Source organism: Nerophis lumbriciformis, linkage group LG18 (genome assembly GCF_033978685.3).
Source record: "Nerophis lumbriciformis linkage group LG18, RoL_Nlum_v2.1, whole genome shotgun sequence".
NCBI lineage: Eukaryota > Metazoa > Chordata > Actinopteri > Syngnathiformes > Syngnathidae > Nerophis > Nerophis lumbriciformis.
In genome coordinates this window covers 41,067,501-41,091,807 of record NC_084565.2, presented here as the reverse complement: position 1 = coordinate 41,091,807, position 24,307 = coordinate 41,067,501, and the positions used below count along the sequence as shown (strand labels likewise).

At 36.2% G+C, this 24,307-nt stretch overlaps 1 protein-coding gene across 1 annotated transcript in view; it reads right to left on the bottom strand.

The window, feature by feature from the left end:
- Positions 1 to 4,724, bottom strand: part of atp1b1a (ATPase Na+/K+ transporting subunit beta 1a) — a 57,219-nt gene extending 52,495 nt beyond the window's left edge. Inside the window, exon 1 of the mRNA XM_061978422.2 lies at positions 4,472 to 4,724. Coding sequence (XP_061834406.2) covers positions 4,472 to 4,568 — 97 coding nt within the window. The 5' untranslated portion in view covers positions 4,569 to 4,724. The remainder of the gene's footprint in view (positions 1 to 4,471) is intronic.
- Positions 4,725 to 24,307: the final 19,583 nt, after the last annotated feature.

Genomic DNA, 24,307 nt, shown 5'->3' with positions numbered 1-24,307 from the left:
GTCACAATTTCACAGGAAAAACTGAACATTTGTGCAATATTATGATAAAAGTTGGAATTTTACTAAAAAACAGTCGCAATTTTAGAAGAAAAGCTCAACATTTTGGTAACTTTATGAAAAGAGTCGTAATTTTACTTGACAAAAGTCACAATTTTATAAGAAAACTGTAAAATGTTGGCAGTATCATAATAATAATCGGAATTTCACTTGGCAAAAATATGACAAAAGTCATCATTTTACTCCAAAAATGTCACTATTTTACAAGAACAACAAAAAAATTGACAATATTGTGATAAATGTCAGAATTTTATGACAAATGTCACCATTTTGCATAAAAAGTAATAATTTTACGAGAAATCATGGCAATATTACAGAAACAGAAATAACATGAGAAATTGTTACCAATTTTATAAGAAAAACATTGTGACAATAATTTAAATAATTTTGGCCAAAGGGGGCGCATTTCAATTTCTTACACACACTTGTTATTTCATATGTTGACCAGAGGGGGAGCACTTTTATAAAAGCGACACTGTCCATTTAGAAAAACCCTCCTTTTTGATAGATGTCACCACAAATGAGACATTGTCTATTAGATGCAATGAGATAGGCTCCAGCGACCCGAAAGGGACAAGCGGTAGAAAATGGATGGATGGAGGGTTATTGGGACCATGATTTATGTCATCACTTGTTCACACCTCCTCATATGGAAGATACTTTTCCCTCTTCATGTCTCAAGAAGGCTAGAAATACAAGAACACGCCCACACACATTCTTGTATTTGTTACCTTCTTGAGACCTGAGAAAAATGCCTATTACTTTAGGACCAGCCTTTCTAGATATATAAAGATGTGTATTTACAACATTAATAATATATACATACTATGTATATACAAAAAAGCTAGTTGTAAAAAATGAGTTGGAATTTCACAAGAAAAAAGGTCACAATTTCACAAGAAAAACTGAACATTTGTGCAATATTATGATAAAAGTTGGAATTTTACTCTAACAGTCGCAATTTTAAAAGAAAAGCTCAACATTTCGGCAACTTTATGAAAAGAGTCGTGATTTTACTTGACAAAAGTCACAATTTTATAAGAAAACTGTAAAATGTTGGCATTATCATAATAATAATCGGAATTTCAATTGGCAAAAATATGACAAAAGTCATCATTTTACTCCAAAAATGTCACTATTTTACAAGAACAACAAAAATGACAATATTGTGATAAATGTCAGAATTTTATGACAAATGTCACCATTTTGCATAAAAAGTAATAATTTTACGAGAAATCATGGCAATATTACAGAAACAGAAATAACACGAGAAATTGTTACCAATTTTATAAGAAAAACATTGTGAGAATAATTTTAATAATTCTGGCCAAAGGGGGCGCATTTCAATTTCTTACACACACTTGTTATTTCATATGTTGACCAGAGGGGGAGCACTTTTCTAGACCACTTTTTGGGACCACCCTCATTTTGATAGATGTCACCACAAATGAGACATTGTCTATTAGATGCAGCGACCCGAAAAGGGACAAGCGGTAGAAAATGGATGGATGGAGGGTTATTGGGACCATGATTTATGTCAGCACTTGTTCACACCTCCTCATATGGAAGATACTTTTCCTTCTTCATGTCTCAAGAAGGCTAGAAATACAAGAACACGCACACACAGATTATTGTATTTGTTACCTTCTTGAGACCTTTCTAGATATATAAAGATGTGTATTTACAACATTAATAATATATACATACTATGTAAATACAAAAAAGCTAGTTGTAAAAAATGAGTTGGAATTTCACAAGAAAAAAGGTCACAATTTCACAAGAAAAACTGAACATTTGTGCAATATTATGATAAAAGTTGGAATTTTAAAAGAAAAGCTCAACATTTCGGCAACTTTATGAAAAGAGTCGTGATTTTACTTGACAAAAGTCACAATTTTATAAGAAAACTGTAAAATGTTGGCATTATCATAATAATAATCGGAATTTCAATTGGCAAAAATATGACAAAAGTCATAATTTTACTCCAAAAATGTCACTATTTTACAAGAACAACAAAAATGACAATATTGTGATAAATGTCAGAATTTTATGACAAATGTCACCATTTTGCATAAAAAGTAATAATTTTACGAGAAATCATGGCAATATTACAGAAACAGAAATAACATGAGAAATTGTTACCAATTTTATAAGAAAAACATTTGTGAGAATAATTTAAATAATTTTGGCCAAAGGGGGCGCATTTCAATTTCTTACACACACTTGTTATTTCATATGTTGACCGGAGGGGGAGCACTTTTTTAAAAGCGACACTGTCCATTTAGAAAAACCCTCCTTTTTGATAGATGTCACCACAAATGAGACATTGTCTATTAGATGCAATGAGATAGGCTCCAGCGACCCGAAAGGGACAAGCGGTAGAAAATGGATGGATGGAGGGTTATTGGGACCATGATTTATGTCAGCACTTGTTCACACCTCCTCATATGGAAGATACTTTTCCTTCTTCATGTCTCAAGAAGGCTAGAAATACAAGAACACGCACACACAGATTCTTGTATTTGTTACCTTCTTGAGACCTTTCTAGATATATAAAGATGTGTATTTACAACATTAATAATATATACATACTATGTAAATACAAAAAAGCTAGTTGTGAAAAATGAGTTGGAATTTCACAAGAAAAAAGGTCACAATTCTACAGGAAAAACTGAACATTTGTGCAATATTATGATAAAAGTTGGAATTTTACTGAACAGTCGCAATTTTAGAAGAAAAGCTCAACATTTCGGCAACTTTATGAAAAGAGCCGTAATTTTACTTGACAAAAGTCACAATTTTATAAGAAAACTGTAAAATGTTGGCAATATCATAATAATCGGAATTTCACTTGGCAAAAATATCATCATTTTACTCCAAAAATGTCACTATTTTACAAGAACAACAAAAAAATTGACAATATTGTGATACATGTCAGAATTTTATGACAAATGTCACCATTTTGCATAAAAAGTAATAATTTTACATGAAAAACTAATAATTTTACGAGAAATCATGGTAATATTGCAGAAACAGAAATAACATGAGAAATTGTTACCAATTTTATAAGAAAAACATTTGTGAGAATAATTTAAATAATTCTGGCCAAAGGGGGCGCATTTCAATTTCTTACACACACTTGTTATTTCATATGTTGACCAGAGGGGGAGCACTTTTTTAGACCACTTTTTGGGACCACCCTCATTTTGATAGATGTCACCACAAATGAGACATTGTCTATTAGATGCAGCGACCCGAAAAGGGACAAGCGGTAGAAAATGGATGGATGGGGGGGTTATTGGGACCATGATTTATGTCATCACTTGTTCACACCTCCTCATATGGAACATACTTTTCCTTTTTCATGTCTCAAGAAGGCTAGAAATACAAGAACACACACACACACACACACACACACACACACACACACACACACACACACACACACACACTTGCGGTGCGTTCACGGACAGTCTGGCCACTTTGAACTACCTCGACTCTAAATCTTTCGGGACCGCCCGGTCGCTTAAACAGCATAAAAGGCGACAACGTCCATCTTTGCTTCAAAGTCCTTCAATCTCCATCAACGTCTGCAGTTCTCCGTGATGCCTTCAGGGGCAAACCTGTTGCGTTCACTGTCAACATTTTTTTCCCCCGGACAAAACCGTGTACATGTGGAGGTAATTGGCGTCATTTGGTGGGTAAAAATAACGGGTGAAAGGGCGATGTTTGCTGTAGTGGCGGGAGAGGAAAAAGAAGGCAGTGTTCGATGGAAGGAGGGAGGGGAGGGGGAGCCCTTGGAGACATGTGAGTCGTGATCGCTTCCACGGCAGCGTTTTTCACACGGCGAACATATGATTAACACGCACTTTTATCACAGTGGCGAGGATGTCGATCGGCCATCAAAGAACAGAAGCCCGCGAAAGAGACAATTAGCGGATTAGAAACAGGCGGTCTCATGTTACGACCATCTGGAGGAGAGATTCAGACTCCGACCAAACAACTTTCACCTTCGGCTCAAGTGGGGAAAAAAAAGTCCTGTCCTTCAGACGTGACCTTTTTCCGTTTGCTCGGGGTAAAAAAAAAAAAAAATCAATGACGCCCTTCATCGTCATTGAACGTTAAATTGTTGCTTTTTTTTAATTCAATCTTCGCCTTTTTAAATAAAAAAAAAAGTTGCTACGGACGGACTTGGCAATGATGAATAAAACGACATAGCAATGATGAATAAACGGAGATAGCAGGGAAAAAAGAAAAGTCACGACGCAGCTCGGAGCTCGAACAGGTGCTCGCAAACACTCAACAGAAAATGGAGGCCGAGTCCCAGAAAAAAGGAAGATTTTTGGAGAGTTAGCGCGAAAGAAGAAGTAGTAGAAGCAGCTAAGCTAACAGGCTAATAGAAGTAACAACTCACACCAACTGCCGCCGGTTCGACCCAGAAACTCTTTCTTCTCCGAATTCCACACGAATTTCCTCCAGCCGCCGTCGGCCTCCTTGTTGTTCCCCGACATGCTGACAGCTGCCGGCTACGATCCAACTTTTTGTCTTCTTGGTTCTTTTCTTCAAGCTCCCAGACTGTGTGCGCACTGCTCAGCCGACACGCCAAAAAGACAATTTGTCAGCTTCTTGCTCTTCTCTCTCTCTCTCTCTCTACCTCTCTCTCTCTCTCTCTCTCTCTCTCTCTTCTTTTCAACCTCTCTCTCTCTCTCTCTCTCTCTCCCTCGGAGATGCCGACTCCGCCCGAACGCTGTTGAGCGCGAGCGAATCACCGAGTGGTGTTGCTTTATGACGTCACGCCAAGGAGGGGGGGACTGGGGCTCTGCTTTGAATCCACTTAAAACGTCGAGTAATAATAGTCGTTCTGCAACGGTTTTTTTTTTTCCCAAAACCTTTATAATATTCAAGAAAAACTGAACATTTGTGCAACATGATAAAAGTTGGAATTTTACTCAATAACAGTCGCAATTAGGGATGTCCGATAATGGCTTTTTGCCGATATTCCGATATTGCATACTTGCCAACCCTCCCGAATTTTCCGGGAGACTCCCGAAATTCAGCGCTTCTCCCGAAAACCTCCCGGGACAAATATTCTCCCGAAAATCTCCCGAGTGAGGACAGCCTTTTTTCACGACGGGGAGGACAACAGGGTGACAAGAACTAAATCATCCAGACTCGAGATAAATTGTATTATTATGTTTATCTTACCTGAAAATAAATATATTTATTAATTTTTTTTTAAAATAACTAAATACATTTTTACTATATTTTGCTAAAAACATCAAAATTAATTGTATTTTTATTTTTTTTATTTTTCTGACTCCTTATTACATCCAGCCATAGAATTATACATTAAAATAAACATATTTGAAATAATTAATTTTAAATTATCATAATAATTCATTTAAAATGACCATATTTAATTATTAAAATAATTGCTTGTTTATCAACAACTTTAGCATTTTATTCATTACATTTTGAAGCTCTCATGAAGCCAAGTTATGTTATATTCCTTAATATTTATTTATGCAAGTTTGAAGTATCAATTATCCAAACACTGTTTTGTTTGCATATTTTCAGGATGTATATATATATATATATATATATATATATATATATATATATATATTAGGGCTGAAACGACGCGTCGACATAGTCGACGTCATCGGTTACGTAAATACGTCGAGGACGTTTTTGTTCGTCGACGCGTCGCATATTTACGTCACACTACCGTCATGGCGGAGCGCAAAGCAGACGATGCGAGCGGTGCGAGCAAGGGGAAAAAAACACGCCAAAAGTCGTCAAAAGTGTGGGAGTATTTCAATAAACGGCCTAAGAAGAAACGCTACTTTTACTCCACTACTTTTATCTACATTCAGCTCGCTACTAATTTTTATCGATCTGTTAATGCACGCTTTGTTTGTTTTGGTCTGTCAGACAGACCTTCAAAGTGCCTGCCTTACTGGTGACGTTTCACTTCGTTCCACCAATCAGATGCAGTCACTGGTGACGTTGGACCAATCAAACAGAGCCAGGCGGTCACATGACCTGACTTAAACAAGTTGAAAAACTTATTGGGGTGTTACCATTTAGTGGTCAATTGTACGGAATATGTACTGTACTGTGCAATCTACTAATACAAGTTCCAATCAATCAATCAAAAGTGTGAAGGAAAAAAGACCATTTTTTATTTCAACCGTACACCCCGTCAAAAACCTAAAGACTGACTGCACAGTTCCTGTCTTCACAATAAAAGTGCCGCTCCATCGCGCCTGCGCTTTCAAAATAAGAGTCTCCGAAAGCCTGCGCAAACAAGCTAGCAAGCTACGGAGTTTGCCGCCAATGTATTTCTTGTAAAGTGTATAAAAACGAATATGGAAGCTGGACATATAAGATGCCAAAAACCAACCACTTTCATGTGGTATTAGACAGAAAGGAGGAACTTTTTTTCTCCTCCATTTGAAAACGTGGACGTTTGTCATCACTACTGTCTGATTCCAATCAATGCAAGTCATCAGAATCAGGTAATACACCAACTTATATTCTTGTCTTCATGAAAGAAAGGAATCTATATGTGTTAAACATGCATGTATATTCATTAAAACACCTTTAACATGTAAACAAAAACGCCAAAAAAATAAATATAAATTATATACTGTATATATCTATGTGTATATATATATATATATATATATATATATATATATATATATATATATATATATATATATATATATATATATATATATATATATATGTGTGTGTGTATGTTACTCATCAGTTACTCAGTACTTGAGTAGTTTTTTTACAACATACTTTTTACTTTTACTCAAGTAAATACTTGGGTGACTACTCCTTACTTTTACTTGAGTAATAAATCTCTAAAGTAACAGTACTCTTACTTGAGTACAATTTCTGGCTACTCTACCCACCTCTGAACGTCGAGTAATAATAGTCGTTCTGCAACGGGGTTTTTTTTGTGTGTTTTTTTTCCCCCAAAACCTTTATAATATTCAAGAAAAACTGAACGTTTGTGCAACATGATAAAAGTTGGAATTTTACTCAATAACAGTCGCAATTAGGGATGTCCGATAATGGCTTTTTGCCGATATTCCGATATTGCATACTTGCCAACCCTCCCGAATTTTCCGGGAGACTCCCGAAATTCAGCGCCTCTCCCGAAAACCTCCCGGGACAAATATTCTCCCGAAAATCTCCCGATTTTCAGCCGTAGTCCATGCGGACCTGAGTGAGGACAGCCTTTTTTCACGACGGGAGGACAACAGGGTGACAAGAACTAAATCATCCAGACTCGAGATAAATTGTATTATTATATTTATCTTACCTAAAAATAAATATATTTATTAATTTTTTTTAAAAATAACTAAATACATTTTTACTATATTTTGCTAAAAACATCAAAATTAATTGTATTTTTATTTTTTTATTTTTTCTGACTCCTTATTACATCCAGCCATAGAATTATACATTAAAATAAACATATTTGAAATAATTAATTTTAAATTATCATAATAATTCATTTAAAATGACCATATTTAATTATTAAAATAATTGCTTGTTTATCAACAACTTTAGCATTTTATTCATTACATTTTGAAGCTCTCATGAAGCCAAGTTATGTTATATTCCTTAAGATTTATTTATGCAAGTTTGAAGTATCAATTATCCAAACACTGTTTTGTTTGCATATTTTCAGGATGTATATATATATATATATATATATATATATATATATATATATATATATGTATGTGTGGGAAAAAAAATCACAAGACTATTTCATCTCTACAGGCCTGTTTCATGAGGGGGGGTACCCTCAATCATCAGGAGATTTATATATATATATATATATATATATATACATAAAATACTTGACTTGGTGAAATCTAGCTGTCAATATACTCCTCCCCTCTTAACCACGCCCCCAACCACGCCCCGCCCCCAAACCCCCACCTCCCGAAATCGGAGGTCTCAAGGTTGGCAAGTATGTGATATTGTCCAACTCTTAATTACCGATACCGATATCAACGATACCGATATATACAATCGTGGAATTAACACATTATTATGCCTAATTTAGACAACCAGGTATGGTGAAGAAATAAATTAAGAACATTTTCTTGAATAAAAAAGAAAGTAAAACAATATAAAAACAGTTACATAGAAACTAGTAATGAATGAAAATGAGTAAAATTAAGTGTTAAAGGTTAGTACTATTAGTGGAGCAGCAGCACGCACAATCATGTGTGCTTACGGACTGTATCCTTGCAGACTGTATTGATATATATTGATATATAATGTAGGAACCACAATATTAATAACAGAAAGAAACAACCCTTTTGTGTGAATGAGTGTGAATAGGGGAGGGAGGTTTTTTGGGTTGGTGCACTAATTGTAAGTGTATCTTGTGTTTTTATGTTGATTTAATAAAAAAATAAAATAAATAAAAACGATACCGATAATAAAAAAAAATTAATTTTAATTTAATTTTAAATTTTAAATTTTAAAGCATTTATCGGCCATCTCTAGTCGCAATTTTAGCAGAAAAGCTCAACATTTTGGCAACTTTATGAAAAGAGTCGAAGTTTTACTTGACAAAAGTCACAATATTACAAGAAAAACTGTAAAATGTTGGCAATATTATAATAAGCAGAATTTCACTTGGCAAAAAATATGACAAAAGTCATCATTTTACTCCAAAAATGTCACTATTTTACCAGAACAACAAAAAAACTGGCAATATTGTGATACATGTCAGAATTTTGTATGACAAATGCCACCATTTTGCATGAAAAAGTAATAATTTTACAAGAAAACATGGCAATATTACAGAAACGGACATAACATGAGAAATTGTTCCCAATTTTATAAGAAAAACATTGTGAGAAAAAGACTCCTTTTAGTTAATTTTTTGTTTGTAATTGTTTTTTATCTGCATTATTTACTTCAGGTTATTACAATATGTCTCTATATACATAAAAAAAAAAAAAAAAAAAAAAAAAAAAATATATATATATATATATATATATATATATATATATATAATTTTGACCAAAGGGGGCGCATTTCAATTTCTTACACACACTTGTTATTTCATATGTTGACCAGAGGGGGAGCACTTTTAAAAGCACTCACACACAAATATACACACACATTCTTGTATTTGTTACCTTCTTGAGACCTGAGAAAAATGACTCCCTCTTTAGGACCAGCCTCTCTAGATATATAAAGATGTGTATTTACAACATTAGTAATATATACTTACTATGTAAATACAATAAATCTTGTTGTGAAAAATGAGTTGGAATTTCACAAGAAAAAAGGTCACAATTTCACAAGAAAAACTGAACGTTTGTGCAATATTATGATAAAAGTTGGAATTTTACTCAATAACAGTCACAATTTTAAAAGAAAAGCTCAACATTTTGGCAACTTTATGAAAAGAGTCATAATTTTACTTGACAAAAGTCACAATATTATAAGAAAACTGTAAAATGTTGGCAATATTATAATAATAATCAGAATTTCACTGGGCAAAAATATGACAAAAGTCATAATTTTACTCCAAAAATGTCACTATTTTACAAGAACAACAAAAAAACTGGCAATATTGTGATAAATGTCAGAATTTTATATGACAAATGTCACCATTTTGAATGAAAATGTAATGATTTTACGAGAAAACATGGCAATATTACAGAAACGGAAATAATATGAGAAATTGTTCCCAATTTTATAAGAAATACATTGTGAGAAAAAGACTGCTTTTAGTTAATTCTTTGTTGTTGATTTTTTTGTTTGTAATTTGTTTTTAATCTGCATTATTTACTTCAAGTTATTACAATACATTTCTATATACATATTTATTTTATTTTTTATTTTTAATAATTTTGGCCAAAGGGGGCGCATTTCAATTTCTTACTAACACTTGTTATTTCATATGTTGACCACTGTCCATTTGAAAAATCCCTCCTTTTTGGGACCACCCTCATTTTGATAGATGTCACCACAAATGAGACATTGTCTATTAGATGCAATGTTATTGATTTATGTCATCACTTGTTCACACCTCCTCCTATGGAAGATACTTTTCCTTCTTCATGTCTCAAGAAGGCTAGAAATACAAGAACACACACACACACACACATTCTTGCGGTGCGTTCACGGACAGTCTGGCCACTTTGAACTACCTCGACTCTTATCTTCCGGTTTAATTTTATTATTTCTTTGATTGTGTGTAAATGTTAAATATTATAAATAAAGGTTTTCCATCCATCCATCTTCTTCCGCTTATCCGAGGTCGGGTCGCGGGGGCAGCAGCCTAAGCAGAGAAGCCCAGACTTCCCTCTCCCCGGCCATTTTGTCCATTTCGGGGGATCCCGAGGCGTTCCCAGGCCAGCCGGGTGACATAGTCTTCCCAACGTGTCCTGGGTCTTCCCTGTGGCCTCCTACCAGTCGGTGGTTTTGAATAAAATAAAAATAAAAAGGGCGGACACTCTAACCACTAGGCCACTGAGTAGGTGACTAGTGAATAGTAGAAGAATAAGTGATTATTACATTTTAACAGAAGTGTAGATAGAACATGTTAAAACAATACAATCAAAGAAATAATAATAATAATAATCAAAACAAGTACAGAAACAGTTCAAAACAGCGCGAGGGGACTGCACGTTTTTTTTTTTTGCCATTTATTCTGTTATTTTGTCTAAATTATTAAGGACAAACTGTAAAAATTGATTATTATTTTCTACTTATTCATTTACTGTTAATATCTGCTTATTTTCTGATTTAACATGTTCTATCTACACTTCAAAACCTTTATTTATAATATTCAACATTTACATACACTCAAAGAAATAATAATAATAATAATAACCAAAACAAGTACAGAAACAGTTCAAAACAGCGCCAGGGGACTGCACTTTTTTTTGCCATTTATTCTGTTATTTTGTCTGCATTATTAAGAACAAACTGTAAAAAAAAATATTATTAATCTACTTATTCATTTACTGTTAATATCTGCTTATTTTCTGATTCAACATGTTCTATCTACACTTCAAAACCTTTATTTATAATATTCAACATTTACATACACTCAAAGAAATAATAATAATAACCAAAACAAGTACAGAAACGGTACAAAACAGCACCAGGGGACTGTACGTTTTTTGTTTTTTTTTGTCATTTATTATTCTATTATTTTGTCTACATTATTAAGGACAAACTGTAAAAAATTATCATTAATGTACTTGTTCATTTACTGTTAATATCTGCTTATTTTCTATTTTAACATGTTCTATCTACACTTCTGTTAAAATGTAATAATCACTTATTCTTCTACTATTCACCTACTCAGTGGCCTCGTGGTTAGAGTGTCCGCCCTGAGATCTGTAGGTCGTGAGTTCGAACCCCGGCCGAGTCATACCAAAGACTATAAAAATGGGAGCCATTACCTCCCTGCTTGGCACTCAGCATAAAGGGTTGGAATTGGGGGTTAAATCACCAAAAATGATTCCCGGGCGCGGCCACCGCTGCTGCTCACTGCTCCCCTCACCTCCCAGGGGGGTGAACAAGGCGATGGGTCAAATGCAGTGGACACATTGTGACTATCATTGGTACTTTAACTTTAACTTTTCTCTTCGTTGATACTTTACATTAGTTTTGGATGATACCACACATTTGGGTATCGATCCGATACCAAGTAGTTACAGGATCATACATTGGTCATATTCAAAGTCCTCATGTGTCCAGGGACGTGTTTCCTGAGTTTATAAACATAACATACATTTTAAAATAAAGGAAAAAAGATAGTAGTATTGACTAGATATACTCCTGTACTTGGTATCATTACAGTGGATGTCCGGTGTAGATCCACCCATGGCATTTGTTTACATTGTGACGCCGGTGAGCTATTGTATCCTCCTACGGTGTGTAGTGAAGCATGTTTAGCTATTCCTCGTCCTGCAGTGATAATGATACTTGTATTAGTATTGTATTATACACCTTATTTGTCGCCATGGAGACAAGGATTAGTGATTTAGAAGTAGCTAAAACACTGCGGATGGATGTTAGCTGCTAACTAGCTAGCCATGTCTTAAAGCAGCTCTTCCTGAGGGTGTTTCAGTGTTATAACTTCACCTTTATCGTCACTTTTTACACCAAAATGCGTCCATTCTCCCTTTTCTGTCTACACACTGTGTCTGCTTGTAAGTACTCTGTGTGTGTGCGCTGCCGAACATGCTCCTCTGCTGATAAAACCAGCAATGTCACGACGTGATGACGACGGAGGGGGTACAGGACCAGTACTTTTTAAAGGCAGTATAGTACCGTTTTTGATTCATTAGTATCGCGATACCATACTAGTAGCGGTATACCGTACAACCCTAGTTGCCACTGTAGATATTGTCGCCACACCTTTAAAATGAGTGGGTTTTAACGTAACTATTAGTGGAGCAGCAGCACGCACAATTATGTGTGCTTACGGACTGTATCCCTTGCAGACTGTATTGATATATATTGATATATAATGTAGGAACCACAATATTAATAACGGAAAGAAACAACCCTTTTGTGTGAATGAGTGTTTTTTGGGTTGGTGCACTAATTGTAAGTGTATCTTGTGTTTTTATGTTGATTTAATAAAAAAAAAATAAAATAAAAATAAAAACGATACCGATAATAAAAAAAAATTAATTTTAATTTAATTTTTACTTTTAAATTTTAAAGCATTTATCGGCCGATAATATCGGCAGGCTGATATAATCGGCCATCTCTAGTCGCAATTTTAGCAGAAAAGCTCAACATTTTGGCAGCTTTATGAAAAGAGTCGTAGTTTTACTTGACAAAAGTCACAATATTACAAGAAAAACTGTAAAATGTTGGCAATATTATAATAAGCGGGATTTCACTTGGCAAAAAATATGACAAAAGTCATCATTTTACTCCAAAAATGTCACTATTTTACCAGAACAAAAAAAAAAAAACTGGCAATATTGTGATACATGTCAGAATTTGGTATGACAAATGTCACCATTTTGCATGAAAAAGTAATAATTTTACAAGAAAACATGGCAATATTACAGAAACGGAAATAACATGAGAAATTGTTCCCAATTTTATAATGACTTAATGACTTAAGTAGAGGAGACATCAGCATGGATCTACCTTAGATTTATTTTTTTTAACTCACATGTAAACAAATACACCACAGCATCAATTCCTGTCCTTCAACAATCACTATTTCTTCAGAATCAATATATATATATATATATATATATATATATATATATATATATATATATATATATATATATATATATATATATATATATATATATATATATATATATATATATATATATATATATATACATATATATATATATAAAAAGTCACATTCAGGTCACATTGTCGTTCAGACTGAAGTCACATTTGAAAAGATCAGATTCCAATCGGATTCAGACTTCCTCCTGATGTGGAATCTGATGCCAAAAGGTCAGATTTGAAGCACTTTGGAGCGTTTATTCCAGAGGTGTGGACTCGAGTCACATGACTTGGACTCGAGTCAGACTCGAGTCATGAATTTGATGACTTTAGACTCGACTTGACAAAATGTAAAAAGACTTGCAACTCGACTTAGACTTTAACATCAATGACTTGTGACTTCACTTGGACTTGAGCCTTTTGAATTGACATGACTTGACATGACTTGCTACTTTCCCCAAAACCCAAAGATGAAAAAGTTATTCGGGAGCGCTCCGTATTTTTCATTGTGTACTTGTCTATCAGCGTTGCGTGTGTCAGCTGGTGTGCTCTCAGTACAACAGCCAATCAAATTAGATCTACTTTGTTTTCATCACACAGCATTCATCCAATCAAATTGCAGGACAACCAACGAAGAAGACATGTCCAAACCACACGCCAGTGAACAAAAAATGATACCTAAAATAATTTTGTTTGGGTATAAAAATTACGAGGTGGTCAACACAAAACGGTTTGCAGTATGCAACACATGCGGTTCGAAAATGACTGATGGAGAGGCAACAACTTCCAACTTCGTCCGGCATTTGAAGTTGCACAAAGAACGGTAAGTTTTGAATGTGAGATAACGTTTATTGGCTAAGTAACGTGACTTTTATTTGATGTGTAGTTAAATCAGTGAGGCTGTAAACTCACTGCTAACGTTATAACGTTATTGCAAACACGGGAATCTGTTGCAGTTCACTACCTTATTCATACTTTTTGTTCAGTGATTTTTTTTTAAGCGGGGTTACGTTAGTCAATATATCACACGTAACGTTAGACGGCGGTCAGCAGCACCGCGTATTTTAGCCACCTAAAAAAAGACAAAAATAGTCAAATAAAGGTCAGTTAAAATGTATACTATATTATGAATAAGTGTACCGTTTTAGCTAGCTTTCTGACATACTGTTGGTTGTTTACCTCAGTGGTCCCCAACCACCGGACCGCGGCCCGGTACTGGTCCGTGGATCGATTGGTATCGGGCCGCACAAGAAATATATATATATTTTTTTCTTTTTTTAATTAAATCAACATAAAAAACACAAGATACACTTACAAGTAGTGCACCAACCCAAAAAAACTCTCTCCCCCCTTTTGTTCTGGGCATTGAACATGAAGACTCTTCCTTCACTGTTCCGAGTGGCCATGAGAGTCTTGGCAGTGCCTGCCTCCAGTGCTCCAGTGGAGCGAGTTTTCAGCCATGGTGGCATCATACTACGCCCCCATCGTGCACAAATGACTGACAGACTCTTGGCTAATTTGGTCTTTTGCAAATGCAATGCAGCATAGGGCCCTGACATATAAAAAGTACAACTTTTTTGTTATGTTCACGTATATGTCATGTTTTTTCAATGTTAACACTTTTGTACAAATAAGTACATTTGCACTTTATTTTTCAATGTGTTTGTTCTGTAAAGGAATGAGTTAATGTTTAAAATGACTGGTTAATAGTGCTATTATAAAGTGCAATGTCAGCACAATTTTCTTTCCTGCAATTTAAAATGCACTTGTTTTAATAAATAAATACAGCGTTTGAAAAGCATACACAATCTGTGTTAATATATTAGTCTGTGGTTAAAAGGACTTGAAAGGACTCGAAACTCAAAATGCAGGACTTAGGACTTGACTTGAGACTTTCCAGTCTTGACTTTGGACTTGACTCGGGGCTTGCCTGTCTTGACTCGGGACTTGACTCAGACTTGAGGGCAAAGATTTGAGACTTACTTGTGACTTGCAAAACAATGACTTGGTCCCACCTCTGGTTTATTCTATGTTTGCAGGCCTTTTTTTTTACATCAGATTTTGTCCAGCTGACTGTTTACACTGCAAGTAAAAAGTGATCTTTATCAGAATCCAGTATAAACGTGCACAGGCCCAAATGTGGTCCCAATGTGGCCCCAATGTGGTCCCAATATGGCTCAAATGTGAATAACGTGTAAACAAAGGAAGTTGATCAGGTTCCACAAATGAACAAGGAAGTTGCTAATACTACAAAAAAAAAAGTTGCCACCATCGATATTGTCGCCACACCTTTAAAATAATGTTTTGTTATGTGAAAACAAATCAAAATATTATAATGTATGAATGGATGTACAAACCCCGTTTCCATATGAGTTGGGAAATTGTGTTAGATGTAAATATAAACGGAATACAATGATTTCCAAATCCTTTTCAACCCATATTCAATTGAATATGCTACAAAGAGAACATATTTGATGTTCAAACTCATAAACTTTATTTATTTTTGGCCAATAATATTTAACTTAGAATTTCATGGCTGCAACACGTGCCAAAGTAGTTGGGAGAGGGCATGTTCACCACTGTGTTACATGGCCTTTCCTTTTAACAACACTCAGTAAACGTTTGGGAACTGAGGAGACACATTTTTGAAGCTTCTCAGGTGGAATTCTTTCCCATTCTTGCTTGATGTACAGCTTAAGTTGTTCAACAGTCCGGGGGTCTCCGTTGTGCTATTTTAGGCGCCACACATTTTCAATGGGAGACAGGTCTGGACTACAGGCAGGCCAGTCTAGTACCCGCACTCTTTTACTATGAAGCCACGTTGATGTAACACGTGGCTTGGCATTGTCTTGCTGAAATAAGCAGGGGCGTCCATGGTAACGTTGCTTAGATGGCAGCATATGTTGTTCCAAAACCTGTATGTACCTTTCAGCATTAATGGTGCCTTCACAGATGTGTAAGTTACCCATGTCTTGAGCACTAATACACCCCCATACCATCACACATGCTGGCTTTTCAACTTTGTGCCTATAACAATCCGGATGGTTCTTTTCCTCTTTGGTCCGGAGGACACGACGTCCACAGTTTCCAAAAACAATTTGAAATGTGGACTCGTCAGACCACAGAACACTTTTCCACTTTATATTAGTCCATCTTAGATGAGCTCAAGCCCAGCGAAGCCGACGGCGTTTCTGGGTGTTGTTGATAAACGGTTTTCGCCTTGCATAGGAGTTTTAACTTGCACTTACAGATGTAGCGACCAACTGTAGTTACTGACAGTGGGTTTTCTGAAGTGTTCCTGAGCCCACGTGGTGATATCCTTTACACACTGATGTCGCTTGTTGATGCAGTACAGCCTGAGGGATGGAAGGTCACGGGCTTAGCTGCTTACGTGCAGTGATTTCTCCAGATTCTCTGAACCCTTTGATGATATTACGGAGCGTAGATGGTGAAATCCCTAAATTCCTTGCAATAGCTGGTTGAGAAAGGTTTTTCTTAAACTGTTCAACAATTTGCTCACGCATTTGTTGACAAAGTGGTGACCCTCGCCCCATCCTTGTTTGTGAATGACTGAGCATTTCATGGAATCTACTTTTATATCCAATCATGGCACCCACCTGTTCCCAATTTGCCTGTTCCAAATAAGTGTTTGATGAGCATTCCTCAACTTTATCAGTATTTATTGCCACCTTTCCCACCTTCTTTGTCACGTGTTGCTGGCATCAAATTCTAAAGTTAATGATTATTTGCAAAATAAAAAAATGTTTAGCTTTATTTTTCAGCTCACTTATGTAAACAACTTACACAATGTACGTAACATGTAGCAAGTACATCACAGCGTCAATTCCGCTCTTTGAACAATCGTTATTTCTTCAGAATCAAAATAAATATTTATATATTACATAGAGGTGTCAAAAAAAATTATACATTTTTGAATGAATCGCAATTCTTATTTGTAACCATTCCTAAATGATACAAAAAAGTAAAAAAAACAATAATTATCTGTCCTCTTTAGACACTCAGACAAATCATATAGTAGATGTAGATGATCTATATCTGCTGTACACACTTTAGAAAATAGAAGTTGTCAGGTTCAAACACTGATGACATCTATTAAACAAGACAAGAGGCAAGGAATTAAACAGAGACATAATTCAATTTGGACTCGCTGAACTCTGCGTTCCTTCCTCTTGTCCTCGGTTCTCCGTCAGTCGTCAGATTCCAGCCGAAATGAAGAAAAAGCAGTTCCTCAATCAGGAGTTGGTTGCCATGGTCTTTCTGGTTTCACTCACTCTTGCTGGAATCGTCAGACGTGTTGGAATCCGGCTCGAAGGACCAAGAAGATGTCAGGTTCAAACACCGATGACATCTATTAAACAAGACAAGAGGCAAAGAATTAAACAGAGACAGAATTCAATTTGGACTCAATATTGAGGAGAGTCGTCTGTACACTGTACCTTTGTGCATGCCTCCTTCTTTTATTTTGGACCCACATTGTTGGAATAATTGTTTGTAAGTTATCACAAAAGAAACGTTGTATTATGAATGCTGTCTTTCGAGGCCTAGCAAGAGGAAGAAGGCTCGTGAAACGCCACTGTGATTTCAACACGGACAGATGGCAGGATCTGCTCAACTTCCAGAGGAACTCTCTTTGAAGTGTCAAACGAACTCTCTCTGAAGTATTTCACAAACTCTCTTCCAACTATTTGGTAACCGAGGTCAACGCTATTTACGACCCGCTGCCCTCTTGAAGTTGCCGTGGTCAGGAGACGGGAGGGGTTATCCATTGTCCTCCCACACCTGCCCCAGCTGGATCCAGGAAGAGCCCAAGCCCGAGAAATCCTCTTCTTGGTCTTCAAAGCGACCGAAAACAATGACTGTTTTACATACTTCCCATTCCTGCTGTGACATGTGTTGGTGCGTGAACATTGAACATCTGAATAAATGAGGAGACGAAAACCTTCTTCGTCAGAGCGTGGTGCAGGACTGTACAGAGAGTGCAGTGGCCATGTCTCTCCTCAATATTGAGTCCAAATTGAATTCTGTCTCTGTTTGATTCCTTGCCTTTTGTCTTGTTTAATAGATGTCCTCAGTGTTTGAACGTGACAACAATCATTTCTACAACTCTTATTTTTTTGTGATTCAGTGATTGGAGCACATACTTGTTGGTTGCTTTTCTGACATGGACTTGTTTCTTCAGCATTGTCCACACGTTTTAAGTCAGGACTTTGGGAAGGCCATTCTAAAACCTTCATTCTAGCCTGATTTAGCCATTCCTTGACCACTTTTGAGGTGTGTTTGGGGTCATTGTCCGGTTGGAACACCCAACTGCGCCCAAGACCCAACCGCCGGGCTGATGATTTTAGCTTGTCCTGAAGAATTTGGAGGTAATCCTCCTTTTTCATTGTCCCATTTACTCTCTGTAAAGCACCAGTTCCATTGGCAGCAAATCAGGCCCAGAGCATAATACTACCACCACCATGCTTGACAGGAGGCATGGTGTTCCTGGGATTAAAGGCCTCACTGTTGGAATAATTGTTTGTAAGTTATCACAAAAGAAACGTTGTATTATGAATGCTGTCTTTCGAGGCCTAACAAGAGGAAGAAGGCTCGTAAAACTCCACTGTGATTTCAACACGGACAGATGGCAGGATCTGCTCAACTTCCAGAGGAACTCTCTTTGAAGTGTTAAACGAACTCTCTCCGAAGTATTTCACAAACTCTCTTCCAACTATTTGGTAACCGAGGTCAACGCTATTTACGACCCGCTGCCCTCTTGAAGTTGCTGTGGTCAGGAGACGGGAGGGGTTATCCATTGTCCTCCAACACCTGCCCCAGCTGGATCCAGGAAGAGCCCAAGCCCGAGAAATCCTCTTCTTGGTCTTCAAAGCGACCGAAAACAATGACTGTTTTACATACTTCCCATTCCTGCTGTGACATGTGTTGGTGCGTGAACATTGAACATCTGAATAAATGAGGAGACGAAAACCTTCTTCGTTAGAGCGTGGTGCAGGACTGTACAGAGAGTGCAGTGGCCATGTCTCTCCTCAATATTGAGTCCAAATTGAATTCTGTCTCTGTTTGATTCCTTGCCTTTTGTCTTGTTTAATAGATGTCCTCAGTGTTTGAACGTGACACACATGACCACCACTGTTTCCAAAGGACAAAGTTCGCAAAAAGTTCACAGAAAGGGTCGTAAACAATTCACAGAAAAGGTCGGTTCAAAAAGAGTTCGTAAAATACTTCAAAAAGAGGTCGTCTGGAAATTGGGCAGATCCTGTCATCTCTCCGCTTTGAAGTCCTTGGGTTAGAAGAATATCTTTCTGTTGATTACCATACATGAAAGAACATAGGAACACCTTCATCTTGCTTTCCCTTCCCTACACAGTGGAGTTTTACGAGCCTTACTCTTGGTAGGTTTCAAAGACAGCTTTCGTTTTCTTGCCTGGAACTCATTTCAACACAAAGTTTTTTGTGATAACTTACAATTATTCTAACAGAAGTGTTGGATACTTCTCTTGTTGTCTTATTTGTATTTGACTTTAGAATTGTATCAAACAAAACCAGTTTTATTTTAAGTAATACAGACATTCATCAGAGCTGTTTATTTTATGGAGGAATGTAGTTTATCATAGAAACTGGCACCCAATGTTATTGAAAAAGTATTGATTTTGAATTGAGAATTGTTTTTGAATCAATTCTGAATCGAATTGTTACCCCCATGAATTGAATCGCGGGGTGCCTAAAAAATCAGATTTGATGCACATTGGAGTGTTTAGACCATACTTGCCAACCCTCCCGGATTTTCCGGGAGACTCCCGAAATTCAGCGCCTCTCCCGAAAATCTCCCGAAATTCAGGCGGAGCTGGAGGCCACGCCCCCTCCAGCTCCATGCGGACCTGAGTGACGTGTTGACAGCCTGTTCTCACGTCCGCTTTCCCACCATATAAACAGCTAATGATGGAGGGCGAGTTCTTGGTTTCTTATGTGTGTTTATTGTTAGGCAGTTTCATTAACGTCCTCCCAGCGCGGTAACAACACACAACAACAGCAGTCAAGTTTTCGTCCCCCGTAAATCAGTTCGTCTTGCCGTAAACAGCAATGTTGTGACACTTTTAAACAGGACAATACTGCCATCTACTGTACATGCATATGTGACCCACCCATAATGTGTCACATTTTTGTGTTGATTTATTTATTTTATTTTGTGGTTTGAATTCGTTTTTGGAGCTGTCATTACAGATTTGTCAGTATTCACATTGGTCAGTAAGGGGCAGTAGGGCGTTTCTTCCCAATTGAATGCTATCACCTGCAGACCGAAAGTGTCTTGTCATTCTGATGAGCGCGACCAGTCTGTGAAGAATTGAAACGTCCTGTGTGCTTTTTCCTCCTGTATAACAGGTTAGTTTTGGTGAATCAACTCACTGAATAATATCCATGTGATCTTTATAAATTTAAGTACACATTCTGATGGTGGAGCCTAACTTTAAAGTGTTTGTGAGTTGTAGTTTGTATTTGTGAATGAATCCAGTGCACAGCTGCAGTAATCAATACAAAAAGGCGACGTGAGTGCGCAATGTTTATATAGGAACTTCTGATCCTAATTCAGACTCCCAAATTAGAGCTCCCGTTTTCTTATTGATTTTACAATGTGTATTTGTATAATGTGTGTGTTCTGAAATAGTGACAGAGAATAGAACAAGGATGGACAATTCAACCCTTAACTCAACAATGAGTAGATGAGTGTTATGTGTGTGTATATGTGTAAATAAATGAACATTGAAATTCAAGTATTTATTTTATATATATATATATATATATATATATATATATATATATATATATATATATATATATATATATATATATATATATATATATATATGTATGTGTATACATATATATATATATATATAAATATATATATATATATATATATATATATATATATATATATATATATATATATATATATATATATATATATATATATATATGTATGTGTGGGGAAAAAAATCACAAGACTATTTCATCTCTACAGGCCTGTTTCATGAGGGGGGGTACCCTCAATCATCAGGAGATTTTAATGGGAGCATTCGCATACCAATGGATTATATAGGGCACAGAGTGGGTGGGTACAGGCTGGCCTAGGGGCGTGGTGATTGGCTCATGTGTTACCTAGGAGGTGTTTCCGTCTATGGCGGCATGTTGTTACAATTTCGCTGCGCTTGTTGAGGGATGACAGGTCTGGACGGTAAATAATAAACAGTTTCTCTTTCAAGCATAGGTTGCATCTTTTATTACCACTATTGTAAGGTGTGCTGGATGCAAGAATTTGCCATGTTATTGAATATTCAACACTATTGTCTTTGAGGTCCCAAATGTGTTTGCTGAGTTCTGTGGTATTTCGCAGGTTTTTGTTCCTGAAAGAAGCCTTGTGATTGTTCCATCTGGTTTTGAATTCTCCCTCGGTTAATCCTACATATGTGTCGGATGTGTTAATGTCCTTGCGTATTACCTTAGATTGGTAGACAACTGATGTTTGTAAGCACCCCCCGTTGAGAGGGCAATCAGGTTTCTTTCGACAGTTACATCCTTTGTTGGTTTTGGAGTCGCTCTGTCCGGGGGCCGACGGCTCATTTGCAATTGTTTTGTTGTGGTTTGAGATGATTTGTCGTATATTGTTCATGCAGCTGTAGCTCAATTTAATGTTGTTCTTGTTGAATACTTTTCTTAGGATGTTGTCTTTGGGAAAGTGTTTGTCAATCAGATTGAGGAATTTGTGTCCAATGTTCGTTGAGACGTTTTTGCTGTATGGGGGGTTGTACCAGATGATGTCGTTTCGTTTTCTGTTCTTTATATATATATATATATATATATATATATATATATATATATATATATATAGCTAGAATTCACTGAAAGTCAAGTATTTCTTATATATATATCTTAACCACGCCCCCAACCACGCTCCCCGCCCCACCCCCAACCACGCCCCCCACCCCCCCACCTCCCGAAATCGGAGGTCTCAAGGTTGGCAAGTATGGTTTAGACTGGCAAAAAAAAAATCCCATTCGTGTCACTTGAGGGTTAAAAAAAAAACCGGTTTGGTTTGGCATTGGGGAAACATTAGAGTCTGATAAAGATCACGTTTGACTTGTAATAGAAACAGTCAACTGGGGGGGGGAAAAATCAGATTAAATACAATCCAATTTGGGCCACTTTGGCCTGCAGTGTAAACCGAGTCAAACTGCGCTCGCCAAATCCACTCATCAGTGAAGCATGTTTAATATAAACTGTGGGATTTCTAACAATTAGGAAGGTTTGTGTCATGTTTGTCCTCTTACACAAACCATTTGTTCCACAATCTTTTTCCATTTTCATACAGTTTTGAACAAGCTCCAGGGAGCCACCAGGGCGGAGAAAGTAATACATGTAAACAAACTGTTGCGTCACAGTCAACATAACTATGGTGAGTTCAAGGACCGCCGGAATTAGTAGGACAAAAATGCGCTTGCCAAATAGTCAGCGAAGCATAAACACAACCATATTAAAACTGGGCTTTCTGGCAACTTTGTGTCAGAAACCATATTAAAACTAAATATGTATTATGCCTTTGTTCATGCAACCAACCTTGCTTTGCAATTTCCGCTCTCGACCCACGAAGAAAAAAGAGTGTGTGTTCTTGTATTTCTAGCCTTCTTGAGACATGAAGGAAAAGTATCTTCCATATGAGGAGGTGTGAACAAGTGATGACATAAATCAATAACATTGCATCTAATAGACAATGTCTCATTTGTGGTGACATCTATCAAAATGAGGGTGGTCCCAAAAAGGAGGGATTTTTCAAATTGATTCTCTGGTCAACATATGAAATAACAAGTGTGTGTAAGAAATTGAAATGCGCCCCCTTTGGCCAAAATGAATAAAATAAAATTAATGTATTTATTGTTGTACTTGAAGTAAATAATGAAGATTACAAACCAATTACAAACAAAACATTTAAAAAAAAAAAAAAAACTAAAAGCAGTCTTTCTCACAATGTGTCGACTTTTTTCTTATAAAATTGGGAACAATTTCTCATGTTCTTTCTGTTTCTGTAATATTGCAATATTTTCTCGTAAAATTATTACTTTTTTATGTAAAATTATTACATTTGCACCCCTGCTGGTGACAATGAGGGTGGTCCCAAAAAGGAGGGATTTTTCAAATTGATTCTCTGGTCAACATATGAAATAACAAGTGTGTGTGTAAACATTTGAAGTGCTCCCCCTCTGGTCAACATATGTAATAACAAGTGTGTGTAAGAAATTGAAATGCCCCCCCTTTGGCCAAAATGAATAAAATAAAATTAATGTATTTATTGTCGTACTTGAAGTAAATAATGAAGATTACAAACCAATTACAAACAAAACATTTAAAAAAAACAAAACTAAAAGCAGTCTTTCTCACAATGTGTCGACTTTTTTCTTATAAAATGGGGAACAATTTCTCATGTTCTTTCTGTTTCTGTAATATTGCAATATTTTCTCGTAAAATTATCACTTTTTCATGTAAAATTATTACATTTGCACCCCTGCTGGTGACATCTATCAAAATGAGGGTGGTCCCAAAAAGGAGGGATTTTTCACATTGATTCTCTGGTCAACATATGAAATAACAAGTGTGTGTAAACATTTGAAGTGCTCCCCCTCTGGTCAACATATGTAATAACAAGTGTGTGTAAGAAATTGAAATGTGCCCCCTTTGGCCAAAATGAATAAAATAAAATTAATGTATTTATTGTTGTACTTTAAGTAAATAATAAAGATTACAAACCAATTACAAACAAAACATTAAAAAAATAAATAAACTAAAAGCAGTCTTTCTCACAATGTGTCGACTTTTTTCTTATAAAATTGGCAACAATTTCTCATGTTCTTTCTGTTTCTGTAATATTGCAATATTTTCTCGTAAAATTATTACTTTT